The sequence below is a fragment of the Gastrolobium bilobum genome, unplaced genomic scaffold, assembly GCF_033153095.1.
Source record: "Gastrolobium bilobum isolate Gb01-03AN ecotype WA unplaced genomic scaffold, APGP_CSIRO_Gbil_v1 utg54096, whole genome shotgun sequence".
Classification (NCBI taxonomy): domain Eukaryota; kingdom Viridiplantae; phylum Streptophyta; class Magnoliopsida; order Fabales; family Fabaceae; genus Gastrolobium; species Gastrolobium bilobum.
The window spans coordinates 78,822-94,048 of NW_026896312.1; the positions used below are offsets into that span (position 1 = coordinate 78,822).

Below are 15,227 nucleotides of genomic sequence, written 5' to 3' on the forward strand. Positions count from 1 at the left end.
TCAAGAGGCACAAGATAGGGATCATATCTCAACATAAAGGGAGTTAAATCCTACTGCAGTTGAGGGTGCTCAAAAGGCCCAAGCCTAGGAAGGTAATCCTATAAATAAGAGCCTAAGGACCCCAGGTAAACACTTGGAACCTATTTACTAATACTGCCCACATTGTGCACACACTTACCCCCTTGGCTTTAAGCCTGTTACTTGTGCACAGTGATTGGGACCTCGGCTATAAGCTTAGTATACAGTTGATATACATTATCTCTGAGCGCATACCATACGGTATAGTAATATGGTCAATCAGGACCTAACATTTATAAATATAACCCTCATAATAATAATAATAATAATAATAATAATAATAATATAAGTTAGAGTATCAGGAAATAACTACTTTCGGCGATTTATTTTCTTAAAGAGCGTCTTGGCATCACTCAACCTACTTGCAAAATCCATTGATCGTAAAGTTGTAAGTATGAACTTTAAGCGCTATACCCCCTTAACATCTCTACTGGATAAGATATCATGTTTATATTTTTTTATGTATACTTTATTTATTCATTTTCAATATTATTAGATCAGAATATCAAAAAAAAAAATGATTAAGATTAATTAATATTTTGATCTAACAATATTAAAAATGAATATGTAGAATAAATATTATGTAGGACTGACAAAACAAGCTCGACCCGGTGGGTCAACTTGCCTTACCTAGTAAACAGGGCAGGGCGACTAAGTTTTACAACCTACCCAGTCCGTTGGGCCGAGTTTTTTTTTTAATAAAACAGATTCTTGCTGTGAAACGGAATGGACTGAATTTTTCAATTCACTTTTAAAAATGTGGTGTGCAGGTCACCGGTTTTGGCACCTCTTCCAGAAGTAACAACATCGGGCTTCTAACCTGTTGTAGCCATCATATCAAACACATATTGAGCTTCTCTGACACATCCTCCTCTCCGTAATGCATCGATCATTTGGTCTCACCTACACGTGACAAAGTGAATAATAAGTTGACAAAAATAACTGAAGGTATAAATTGGGCTAACAAATTTTAATCCTGGATGCTTTTACCCAATCGAAATATAAATTAAAATACTAGCATTTTACAAATTTAAAATTAATGTTTTAAGAAAGATTTTAATTAAAAGTTTATGTAATGTATTCTACAAAAATCTTAAATAAAAAGAATTACAACTCGTATAAAACTGAGTTAGACTAACAAATAACTCTCCCAAGTTAACATTAACTCAGCCTAGTCCAATTTTTTTTTTATATATATAAGTAAAAAGTTTAGATGGGATTAGAGCTACCGGTATCCCAAAAAATTTACCCAGTGATTTAGTCCAAATTAACACAATTAGGTTGTGTTTGAGTTAATTAAATATTTTTGACAAATTAAATTCAACCTAAGTCAAACTTAGTCAATTAATTTAAACTTGTAAAGAATAATTTTAATTCAAAAACTTAGGTTGTTAGGTGATTTATATTAATAGTTTTATATTTCTCTATCATATCTCCTCGTACAAAAATTTATTGAGCTTGGAAGATAGACGATGCATCAGGCTTAATGTAACTGTGCTAAAAAAGTACCATAATATAATATTTTTATTAATACAATGAGAATCGAACTTGTGATAATAGAGACCAATCTCTATATATATATATATATATATATATATATATATATATATATATAAGGGTTCGTTTTTTCTGCAGTTACTGCAGATAATTTATCTGCAGTAAGCCCAATACGACGTCCTTTTAGGGCGGAAATCATGGTGCTTTTGTAATTTTGATTTATTTCAGGGTTATAATAGTCTTTATATTTGTAATTTTTTAAGATTTCAATACCAAAACGACGTCGTTTTTGGGAATAAATGCAGATAACTTATCTGCAGTAACTGCAGAAACATTTTTCCCTATATATAATTATTTATTTATTTATTTAGTTTAGGAACTAGATCCGACTCATGTCAATCTATAAGGTCTTTTATTCTTTTAGGAGACGTTTGGTAGGGGTGAAATTTTTTTTTACCAGAAAAATACAATTACTAGGAAAATGGTAAGAAAGTAAGTTTGATAGAAAAGTTTAAAAAAAGATGTTTGATTGACCGAAATATTACCGGAAAAATTTGCAAGAGTGTTATTGTGAAACATTTTTCATTACACCATTTTTTCACTTCCCCGTCCATTTCCAAAATACCACGCTAAGGGTGTAAAATTGGTCATTCATGAGCATTTGGTACATGAGAATTTTTTTTTTTGTCCGGGAATCTCAATTTTTAGAAATATGATTTTTACATTCAGTTTACGATAATATCTGAAAATTAAAAATTTAGAAAAATTCAGTTTCCCGGGAATCCCCATGAATCTCGCGTACCAAACGGGCATGTGTTCGAATCTAGGAAACAGTCTCTTTACAATTATGCAAAGGTAAGACTGTGTACAAAGATTTTCTCCACCCACATTGCTAGTCGGGTTTAACAGAGAGTATTTTTTGTTATTGTGCCAAAAATCAACATAAATTAGTCTCCTATCCATGCAAGGTGCCTGGTATTTTTTTTTTTCAATAACTTGTACCAAGTGTGGTATACACTAATGTCTACCCGTACTTTACCATCAAACTCAAAATAAAATTTGTACCAAACACACTAGGGATCGGTGACTTTCTTACATTTTCCCATGCCATTAGATACTTTTTTCATGTAAAAAACAAAAAAGAAAGGAAAAAAAAAAAGAAGAAAGAAAGAAAAGAAAACAACTTTGGAGCCATCATCCTCGGCAAGTAGCAACAGCCGTCAAAGTCATGACAAAAGGTGGCATTCCTAAACACCACTGCTATTAAATTTGACCCGCATCAATTCGATTGGATACTGAATTACTGGATCACTAGTTAGATTGATTGATATGGATATATAATAGATATGTAAAAATATATATAAATATGAACATATAAATTTAATTATATTCTTCATATCTAAAATGAATTAAACAAGGTTCATTAAATAAACTCAAAAACAATAAGCATAAATAAATAAAATGCATGCTATTACTATTTCAATTTAAATTGCAACTCAGAATTTCCATAAACATACCTTTCAATAACATAACATTGAACTCATATTTTTCAAATTCAACTACATTAAAAATGACATGTCATATTCTCTTAATTTATTATTCCGCAAATTGCTTTAGTATTAGAAGCTGAAATTTGAGGTTATTGTAGTATGTAGAAGAGTATACTAGCAAATAAAATTACAAAAAGTTTTTAAAATGAGTTCTATATTTTTTTGACAAAATGAAACAATTTTAGCTTTTTGATTTTTTTTTTTAAATGCATGACTCGATCGGATCACTCGGTCACCGAATCTCTGGGTTTGGCCGATTTTGTCCGGATTTTGATTAAGTTTGACTGGGTCGATGCATGACCGATCCAATGTTTGACCCAAACCCATCTAATGACCGGTTCGCCGGATTCCGAACCGAGTCGGACCGGATTTTACAGCTATGCTAAATACCGTTATATTGAAATTTCGAATTTCGTATAAGATCTAAAAAAAATATTCCGTTTAAGACTTATTCTTAGAATCACGATTGACGAATATTTCCACGTTTCTATCGGTACGTGTATCAACGAATATGGTTCGGTTCAAATTGTTTTAAGCGAAATCGAATTTAATAGATGTAGCAATTGGATTTTTTGAACTGAATAACTTTGAAAAAAATCAGTTTTTAAATTGTTTTGAAAAATATAATTATTTATGATACGATTAGATTCAACTCTTTTAATTTTGTTTACTTGTCCAAGAATGAATACGGGGTTAACAATTTGATTATTTTTTTCTTAACTGAAGTGGTTATATTCTCTAAATCAAACCGGTTTTAAAAAATTATTTGATTCTTAAATTGATTAAAAATATATTTAATTTTAAACTAATTAAAAAATATAATTATTGAAGACGAAATTTGGTTCGATTAAATTAATATCTTAAATTCCATTACATGAGATACTTTATGCAAAGTGTTTATTCTTTTGTTGTCACATCAAACACCGACCATTACATTAGCCACAATCACAATCAGTTATTGTCCCTTTCTCAATGCCACCAACAGAGTCAGACTTATGTCCAAAAATATTTGAGTCAATTAATAGACTTTTATTGATTAATAGACTTGGACTCTTATAAATGATTTTATTCATAGTTCATTAGTAAATATCATTATATGACATTATTAAAACATAATATATTTTAATCTCGGAATAGTCAATCATCTCCCTCTACTTTAGAATGTATATTTAAATTTACATAAGAAACATATAAATAATTTAGGACCCGTTTGTTGAAATTTTTTATTATAAAAAAGATTTTTTTAATTAAGAATTATGTCTTAAAAAATTATGATAATTGAATAAATAAAAAATCAGTTTTATTGTTTTTCTTAAAAATTAAAACAGAAAAATATTTATGCATTTATTGCAAATAAGTTAGGGTTCGCTTTATCTGCAGTAAACCTAATACGATGTCGTTTTAGGCAGAAATAATAGTGTTTTTGTAATTTTAATTTATTTCAGGGTTATAATAGTCTTTATAATTATAATTTTAAAATATTTTCAATCCCTAAAACGACGTCGTTTTGAAAACAGATAACTTATCTGCAGTAATTACAGAAATATTTTTTTCAATAAGTTATCTGCATTTGTTTCTAAAACGACGTCGTTTTGGTATTAAAATCTTAAAAAACTATAATTATAAAGACTATAATAACCCTGAAATAAATTAAAATTATAAAAATATCATAATTTTTGTCCCAAAATGACATCGTATTGGGCTTACTGTACATAACTTATCTCTAATAACTGCAGAAAAAGTGAACCCAAATTAAAAACATTAGCTTTTAAAAATAATTTTTTTTAAAATTATTATAAAAGTGTTTTAAAAAACTTATCCAACAGCAACCATATCATTATCATTTAAATCAATGATTATTAGTGTAATTCTTTTTCTTGCTCAAAATTATTGTATAGTGCATTATAACTTTTTTTATACTTAAACCGAGTGCGCGTCTCTCAGCACATGTCAACTATTGCTTTTGTTTGTTTCTGTGGTCCACTTCACAACCACCAAATCCCCAGAATTAAGGTAAACCAGAATCGCTAAAAATTTATGCAATCAGATTAATTAATAAATTAAAGGCATTTCCTTATTCAACGCATATATCATATATGTATAGTTTTTAAACTCAACCAAAATATTCGGAACTAGTGGGAACAAAACAATAAATAACTAAGAAGGAAAAATATTATATTATAACCGAATAAATAAATAAATTAGAAATTAGACCAACAAGCTTTCATGTGATAATGTCAGAGATAGATTCCATCTTTAATTAGGCTTTTTTTAACATATAAAAAAAAAGTGATAAATTTCGTCCACCTAGTTGGATCGAAAAACACAATGATTTAGGTCTTCAGATAGTCTTACTAGAAAAGCTGACGATTTTATAGTTAAAAAAGGACAAGTGTTCCGGTCATTTTGATAGAATTGTAGCATATACATCAAAATTAATCTGGGAAATATGTCTCTCCCACATTAGGAGAGACAATATTTTTCTTATAGATACATTAAAATGTGTCTTTTTTTTCTTTTCTTTTTTTTCTTTTTTATTTATTGTGGTGGGACCCACAATGCCTTTGAATCTGCAACATAAGAGAAGATGCCTCCTACTATATAAGAAAATACAAACCCATACAATATAAATGCATTAATTTTCAAGAGTTGGTGTGGTAGAAATAGGTCTGTTTTTTAGATGGGATAAGGTATATTAATGTAATAATGTTTTTTTTTTTTTTTTTTATAAATCAGATATATGAATCTAAATTCAAAGATGAGTCAAAGTGACTTGGCCAAAGCGAAGGTTCTTAGGAGGTGATATTTCACTGAAGTAATGCACATGAACGACGGAATGAATATACAAAAGGTGCTTCTTTAATGAAAGAAGAGAATATATATGTGGAAAATATATTTTAATGATGAGTGAGAGTATGAATCATAATTGTTTTATCCTTGTGGATCCCATGAGGTGTGACACAAGTATAATATTCATCAGTTAAATACTAACTTGTGCTAAGTTATAATTACAAATGTATATTAAGAAAATGTGTTTAATGTTTCTCATATTATAGAAGATAAATTTATCTTTTATATATACATAAAAATGTATAGGGTCTATGTAAGAAGAAGAAAGAGAAAATAATATATGGATCTCACATATTTTTTTTTTTTTTTTTTAATAACAGGATCTCACATATTTTGATATATGTATAGGAGAGAAATTTTTAATATGGTCCAGGCCACCATGGTCCTTCCACTAAAAATTTGACACCTGGATTAAATTTTTTTTCTTCCTTCTCTCTCCTCTCTTCTCAATCTTTTCTCTCTTTCTCTTACCTCAGTCCTACCAAACTTTTGTTGGTCCGGAGCACACTAATTTTGCTCGTATAGGAGATAAAAATTAATTCTTATAATATAAGAGACACTAAACCAAGAAAATATGCTATTAATTAAGGGTTTTATAAGAGTTATGTTGTAGAAAAAATGATTGTGTAATGTTATAGAGATTCGTTTTACGTGCCATAATTTTTTTCTTTTCTTTTTTCTTCAAAAAATGTGGGCTCCACAAAATATTATGTGTATAAGAAACTTTGTTGTGTCATATTAAATGACAAATACAAATCCCATTAACTAAAATACTAAGCTACAATTTATGGACCATAAGCTATATTTTGAGCTGAGCTTCACAGTAACTCGTTAAGCTTTAAATCTTAAATCATAATAAGACAAAAATAATTTTAGGAAAAGAAATAACTACTTATTATATTCAATGTGATGGCATGAACTGTTGCAATGGCTTACCAACTTGTTTAGGAGATATTAATTTGATCTAGATCCAATTAGGCTCCTTCTCCACTCTTCTCATTCACTAAAGGAGAAACCTTAAGATTCCATAGGACATCCTCAAGCCTAGGGCAACAACCTTTTATATACGTAAGGCCTTCACCCTCATCCATGATGCTCTCAAGTATTTGTATATCTTACCGTTTACACTCTATATTTGTTCATGCATTGACTTGAGTATTGAAGTCTCTGCATATGTATCACCCTTTCTTGTCCACCACAGATAGGGATGTGCGTGGAATGGTTCATAACTGGTTTTAACAAAAATCGAACCGAACTAGTTTTAAACAGTTTGGTTTTCAAATCGAACCGGTTTTCAATCAAAACCAGTTATGAACCATAAACCGGTTGTTAAGTTTAAAACTGGTTTTTTAACAAATTCAAAATCGATTTTTAATGGATTGTGCTATTTTTATAAGTAGTCGTTTGTTTCTCCCAGTTATAGGTAGTTGACCAACTATTTCTTGCAAAAATCTTCATTGTTTTGGAACTCTCAGGACGAAATGATTCTTATAGAAATTGTTTCACATTGTTTTGAGAGTGATTGGTAGAAGAATAGTTGAATTATTTTAAAATTATAAAAAAAATTGCTCTTCGTTCTTTCAAGATTTATGTTACTAAGAGTTTCATTTGAACTATGGAGGAAGGTATGGGTAAGGGTGTTCAAAATGTCCAAAAGAACTAAACCAATCAATAAACTAGTTGCTCCACATTTTAAAAACCGATTATTTTTAAAAATCGGTTTCATATGAAACTGTATTTTATTTTTTATAAACTGGTTATTTACCAAACCATAAAAATAATTGGTTATCCATAACCAACTCTTTTATAATTAAAGAACAGATAAGTAAATCCATTATGAGTTGTCCTTTTAACGGCGCTCTCTCAGAGACGTTAAGCTAATTGATTAATTTAGTTGCCCTTTTCGTTCAAATTTTTTAACTTTATCTTTGTCATTTCAAAGTCTTCGCCTTGTTAAGTTATGAGTTTGCCAGGAGGCCTATATGTGGTTATTTTATTTTTTTGAGAAAACAAGTAGTTACGTTACATAAGAAGTGCTTTTATTAGGATGGGACCTTTCGATTTATGTGTAATTTTTTTAAATAAATGTTTTCTACTTGAGCTGCTTAACTTTTTTTTTGCTAGTTTATTGTTTGGAAGTTTGAGTCAATTGACTAATATAATAGGCATGATAAAAGATAATACTTATTTGTTATTTAATTGTAAAGTAGTTTGGTTATCGATAACCAATTATTTTTATGGTTTGGTAAATAACCAGTTTATAAAATAAAATGCAGTTTCATATGAAATCGGTTTTTAAAAATAATCGATTTTTAAAATGTGGAGCAATTTGGTTATGGATGAGTTTGATTCTTTTGGACATTTTGAACACTCCTAACCACATAGAAGCTACCTTTGATCGATCAATTCTCTATCAATGGAAGTTTACAGATAACTTTAATCTTATCTAGATATTTATATTTAAACAAGTGGCATGACAACCGATCGATGTGCCCATGGAAAAGAGAGACAATGGAGAGTGAAATTTTTGGAGTGCAATGTTTGTGTAACAACTATCTTTCATAATACCATTTTAGTTAATTATTAGATTCATATCAATTAATTATGATTCATATCAATTAGTATTAATAAAATGATTAGAGTGATATCAATTATAATTCGGCTGATGACAACATAATTGATTGGCATCAATTAGGATTATTATCATTCATTGTCATTACTGTTTTATCGTAAATTCTTGTTATAAAAGGCTAGTTAGCTGAATGGAATAAGCAACAAGGAGAAAGTTAGGATTTGTTTGATTACATTTTTGTTTGTGTTTTTTTCTTCATTCAAAAAAACTGTTTCAGTATTAGGTAATGTTACATTAATAATTTTATATTTATCCAATAGTAATATATCATCATAAACTTTTCCTCCCACTCAAATAAAAGTTTATTTTCATTGGGTATTTTTTTTTCTTTTTTCGAGGTTGTTACATTGAAGAGAGTTGCCCCCATCTTTTTAAGGATTTAATATTTCTACATTAAATGTAAATAAATTAAAATTATCTACATTCGCTCCCGACGTCGTTTTGGGTTTAAAAATTTAAAAATGATAATCAAAAAGACTATTATAACCCTAAAATAAGTTATAATTACAAGAGTAAATATCCTTTTAAGTCCCTAACAAAAAATATGATCTCCACTTTAGCCCTTAAAAAAAAAATTAGTCTCGAGGTCCCTAAAAAATTCAAAGTGGACTCATTTAGTTAAAATCGTGGTCCTTCACAAATTCAAAAAAATCCATATTAGTCCCTCAAAAAGACTAAAATGGATCCACTTTAAATTTCACAGGGACCAGACGACTAACTTTTTTTTGTAAGGGACTAAAGTGGGGATCAGATTTTTTGTTAGGGACCAAAAATAATATTTACTCTAATTACAAAAATATTTTGATTTTCACCTTAAAACGATACTGACGGTAGAAAAAAGGGAACTTTTTTTAAACAACAATTTACATGCAATTATTTTCTTCTAAACAAAAATATAAACTGTTAAACTTGTCCCTCTAAATAATGTATTATTCTTTGACCCCTCGTGGAAAGTTATCTTGCTTCGCCCCCAGTTTGTTATTGAGTTGGGTTATAGTTTAAATGGTGAAGGCTTAAGTTGTGCCATATCATATGAACCAATTCACATCTTTCACTTTTTCTCACAATGGGACAAGTGTTGTTGCACTTACATATTCTTTTTAAGTGGAGAAATGTTAACAATGTACTTTTAAACATTTTTTATTATTTAGTAAATGATATATGAATTCCACTAACAAAAATAGATTATTTAAGAAAATCATCATAAAATATAATCTAATAATAAAATTTTTTAAAAGAAAGTATTGCTGCCACCATTCCTCTTTTTTAAGTAAAGTAGAATAATAAATGAATAGATATTCTTTAATCTGAAGACAACAACATCGGACTCCCATAACAGGTGTCTCACTGACATAGGCTTTCAACCTTTTTAGGATTTCAACAAGCAACACTGATCATTTTGTCATGTTTGACAAATTTTTTTATCAAAATGTGTGGCAACAGTAAATTTTGCTAAAATATTACGCGGTATATTTCGATACACTGTGTAGTAAAATATATTTACAAGTAATTCGCTACATAGTGTAATGAAATATGCTATGTCAAGCTGCATAGTCAACAAAAATGACACATTCAAGCATAATTTGATACACAGTATATACAAAATGGTCACCCTTCCCTTCAACAACATGCTCCCATTAATGCCTCACTTTTTCTCCATTTCCACTGGCTATAGCCGGTCATCAATTCCAGTAAACAAAATCAACGGCTCTGATTACTCCTAATCTTTCCCACCACCACACTTTCTCTCTCCTTTTTCACTTCTAGACAACACTGCTACAAAAGCTACCTCAGCACCTTTTTCGCGCTCTCTCTCTCTCTCTAGCTCCTCTTATGCTTTCTCTGGGACCTTGTGCTGTGGAGTGTCTTTGGGAGGTAAGCAAGCTTGTCTCTCTTATGTGTCAAAGCTTTGTTCTGTGTTTTTCTGCTTTTTTTTGCTGTTCATTTTCATTGGCTTTACTGTTTCACTGTTTTGTATATGGGTTTTCATTTATTTGTTTTTGTTTTTGTTTCTCTCTTGTGCCTGTTTGATATTCTTCCACTTAATGAGCTTCATGTTTAAAACTTGGCCTCTTATTAGTGACTACTTTTTATGTGATTAGTTTCTTTTGTTTGGTTTGATGGTATTGGTGAAGTCTAGCACTTTCTCCCTTTTGTTTTCTTGTATTGATATCTTTTAAAGTTTCATTTTTTATTTTATTTTTATTATAGCCCACTTTATGTCTCATGTTCAGGGTTGTGTGTGTGTGTGTGTGTGTGTGTGTGTATTTTAATGATTCTGTTTTGGTTTTGAAGGAGTTTCTGTTTCTGAAAGAGAGAGTGACCAGGTGGTTTAATAAGAAGAAGGGGGTGTTTTGTTGAAGATTGTTTACGACTAAAGTTTGAATTTTTATGTGAAAAACTTTGTAAAAATAGATGATAATGGATCCACGTCTTCGTGGGTTTAGTAGTTCCACAAATGAAATCCGGTTGGGGAATCAATCTTTGCCTATTCTGCAGAGTCAGAGATTTGAAAATGGTTTCTTTGATCAAAATAGGGGATTTGGTTTCCTTGAGTCCAATCTAATACCAGCTAATGCACCTTCATCCTTGGTTTTGACACATGAGGAATCTTCCCCGGAGGACTGTGATTTTTCTGATGCAGTTTTGGGTTACATCAGTCAGATCCTTATGGAAGAAGAGATGGAAGATAAAACATGCATGCTTCAAGATTCTTTGGATCTTCAAATTGCTGAGAAATCATTCTATGAGGTGATAGGTGAAAAGTACCCACCTTCACCATTAGGTAATCCAACTGATGTGGGTGGAGATAATAACTTGTCTGAAAATTATGGTACTTATCTTGATAATGATGGTGATCTCAGTAGCATTGTTATCAATTCTTTGCTTCGAAACTCGGGGGAAATTCCTAACCAAAATTCTCAAGGCAATAGCATTCAACGGTCATCTTATAGCTTTTCAAATAGTTTGATGAGTAGTGTGGAAGGGCCTGTGGACTCTCCAAACAGTATTCTCCAGGTCCCTCATATGAACAGTGAGATTCAATCCATTTTGCAATTTCAGAAGGGTGTTGAGGAGGCTAGTAAGTTTCTTCCAAGTGGAAATGGACTCTTTGCTAATTTGGATGTGGCTAATTTTTCAACTCTAGAGCCTAAAGAGGAGACTGATGAATCTTTTTGTGTTAAGGTTGAGAAGGATGAGGGGGAGTCTTTTCTTGCTGTATCCAAAGGAAGGAAGCATCCTCATAGAGAAGGAGGAGACATTGAAGAAAATAGAAGCGCCAAGCAAGCGGCGATTTACTCTGAACCGACTTTGCGATCAACTATGATTGATAGAATCCTGCTTTATAGTTTAGGGGATGGTAAGAATTACTATATTTCTCGTCGTGAGGCTTTGCAAAATAAGAACCAGAAGATAGTGCTGCCAAATGGAAAATCAAAAGCTACCAATAGTGGGAAGGGACGAGGTAAGAAGCAAAACGGGAAAAAGGAAGTGGTTGATTTGAGAACACTTCTGATTCTTTGTGCACAAGCTGTTGCAGCAGATGACTATAAAAGTGCGCATGAGTTTCTGAAGCAGATCAGGCAGCACTCAAACCCTTTTGGGGATGGAAATCAGAGGTTGGCTCATATCTTTGCTGATGGCCTCGAAGCACGCTTGGCTGGTACTGGAAGCCAAATTTACAAAGGACTTGTTAGTAAAAAAGCATCAGCTGCTGATTATCTGAAAGCTTTTCATCTATACCTTGCTGCTTGTCCTTTTAGGAAGATATCTAGTTTTATCTCAAATGTTACAATAAGGACATCTGCAGCAAACTCAATGAGAGTCCATGTTATAGATTTTGGTATCCTTTATGGTTTCCAGTGGCCTACTTTAATACAGAGACTTTCATTAAGGCATGGAGGACCACCCAAACTTAGGATTACAGGAATAGACTTCCCACAACCTGGTTTCAGGCCTGCGGAGAGAATTATAGAAACTGGACGCCGCCTGGCAGCATATGCTGAGACCTTTAATGTGCCATTTGAGTATAATGCTATAGCAAAAAAATGGGAAACAGTTCAACTTGAGGAACTCAAGATTGATAGGGATGAGTACCTTGTTGTTACCTGTTTTTATCGCGGTAAAAACTTGTTGGATGAATCTGTGGTAGTAGAAAGTCCAAGGAATAATTTCCTCAGTTTGATAAGGAAGATCAACCCGGATATATTCATTCATTGTCTTATTAATGGGGCCTTTAATGCCCCTTTCTTTGTTACTCGATTCAGGGAGGCATTGTTTCACTATTCTTCACTTTTTGATATGCTGGAAACTATTGTGCCCCGTGAGGACTGGGAGAGGATGCTGATTGAGAAAGATATATTTGGGAGGGAAGCATTGAATGTTATAGCTTGTGAAGGGTATGAAAGAGTAGAGAGACCAGAGACATATAGGCAATGGCAAGTTCGAATTCTACGAGCTGGGTTTTTGCAACAACCTTTTGATCGCGATATAGTAGAGAGGGCAATGATGAAAGTAAGGTGTAGCTACCACAAGGATTTTGTAATTGATGAAGATAATCAGTGGATGTTGCAAGGTTGGAAGGGGAGAATTGTTTATGCCCTTTCTTGTTGGAAACCTGCATGACTAACTAAGATGGTACAAGTGCATCTCACTAGGGCTTTGTGAATTAATTTGACTTCTGAGGAGCTCAGGTACTGCAGTTACCCCATTTCTCAGTTCTATTCAACAATGCTGGTTCATGTCATTGTTGTTCAATGCATCTTGAACTAACCTTAATATGATAATTGAACTGGGTATGCCCAGTATGTACGGTTAAAGATCAAAAGTAAAGGTTCAAGCTTTGAGTACAATTGGATCGAACATTGTTCCTGTATAGCCTGGTAGGAAAGTTGACTATCTATTCCATTCAACAATAGATCATTTAGGAAGTCTGTTGTTTGATTGCTAAATTGAGGATTGTTAAATGAACATGATCCAATATAATTTTATAGATAAATTTAGCATGTACTAAGACCAATCCTCTGATTTGATTGCTGTTACTCATTTTGAGGTTTCTACCTGATAACTGAAGATGGTAGCTTGTGTTATTTCATCTTGTAAACATAATCTAATGAGCCTTATGTTCTTTGTTCCTCATGAGTATTAATGAATATTTACTTTGGAGAAATACATGTTCCTCACAAGATGGCATGGTGTTATTTGAACTAGTACCTAAAACAAAAGTTTAAGTAGGTCTATGTAACTTAGATGCTTTGATTACTGGGAAGGACAACCCATTTTCTTAATATAAAATTTGATTTGCCTAATATGGTATACAAATACAGAAATACTACTTTTATTTGGGGGGTTTGCATTTGTCATTTAACATGACACAACAAACTTTCTTACACACACAACATTTTGTGAGGCCCACACTTTTTGAAGAAAAAAGAAAAAAAGAAAATTACGGCACGCAAAACGAAGCTCTATAACATTACACAAACACTTTTTCTACAACATAACTCTTATAAAACCCTTTATTTGGACGTGTTCTGTAATATTGTTGATATATGTATATATATAGTTGGTCACCATTCCTCTCTTGATTTTTCCTTATGTGGGTTGCTGATGAAAGTTGTTTTTTGGTACAGTTGCAGCATGAAACCATTGAAACCCTTCAGCATTAGCTCATTGCCTCTATCTTGTAGTTATTGAAAGCTGACCAAAAGGAATGCTATTTATGCACCTTGTGTTCACAAATTGTTATGGACTTAATTTTGATTCATTGTCATAATAAAATTGTTCTCTACTACCATGCAATCTTAAAAGTGTTTGAATGATGCGTAAAACTTTTCTTTCTTTATTTTTAAAACAATGACAGCGGATTAAAATTACACGCAGTTGTTAATACATGCATTATCCTAATGGTATAGAACATTATATAGTGGTGGACCTCGTGGTCCTTCAAGATTCCTACGGCGAATTGAACTTATTCATTAGGCAATAGTAAGCAGGTGCACTGATAACTAGGCGTGTAAATAGATAGTTTGGACTTTTGTCTAAATAGATTAGGTCTAGAAATAATAGTATTTTAACTCATTAAGTGTAGTTTAATTGGCAACACAAGAGAGTTGAAGTTTGTGCGGATAATCGCGAAACCGACTTGTCTTGAAGAGATAATTATGGTCGGTATATTAAAAAAAATATATAATACTTTAAGTCTAATTTAATTTATTAGTCTGATAGAGCTTAAATTATATGCCTAACTTGAATTAATTTTTAAAAATAAAAGATCTGTCGTGATCTAGCAAGCTTATTAGAATGTTAATTGTATTAAATTAAATATAAATTGCTTGAGAAATAAGAATAAAAAATAAATAAGAATAATTCTTATAACAATTAATTAAACTTTTCAAAATATTTTTAAATGAGAAATTAAGTAAAAATAAATCTATCTCTTTAAAATTCAACCGGTGATAGTGAAGCCTATAATTACAAGTGACGTATAAAGACCGGCTTATAGATTTTAAGGCTCGTTATCATAATTTTTTTAAGTTATATTTTTTTTCCCTCCCCATATTTTAATAGTTATAAGGATTTAAAAAAAAAATGTATACTTGTTCGTTAGGTTGCACCGA

At 31.3% G+C, this 15,227-nt stretch overlaps 1 protein-coding gene across 1 annotated transcript; it reads left to right on the plus strand.

The window, feature by feature from the left end:
- The first annotated feature begins 10,403 nt into the window (after window positions 1-10,403).
- Window positions 10,404-14,360, plus strand: LOC133298871 (scarecrow-like protein 9). Its single transcript, XM_061498251.1, has 3 exons — window positions 10,404-10,482; window positions 10,903-13,301; window positions 14,241-14,360. Exon 2 carries the CDS (start codon window positions 11,023-11,025, stop codon window positions 13,231-13,233), a length of 2,211 nt encoding a protein of 736 aa, XP_061354235.1. The 5' UTR covers window positions 10,404-10,482; window positions 10,903-11,022; the 3' UTR covers window positions 13,234-13,301; window positions 14,241-14,360.
- Window positions 14,361-15,227: the final 867 nt, after the last annotated feature.

Excerpts from the sequence above, each read along its gene's own strand:
- LOC133298871 (XM_061498251.1), top strand. The coding sequence starts at position 11,023 with ATGATAATGGATCCACGTCTTCGTGGGTTTAGTAGTTCCACAAATGAA.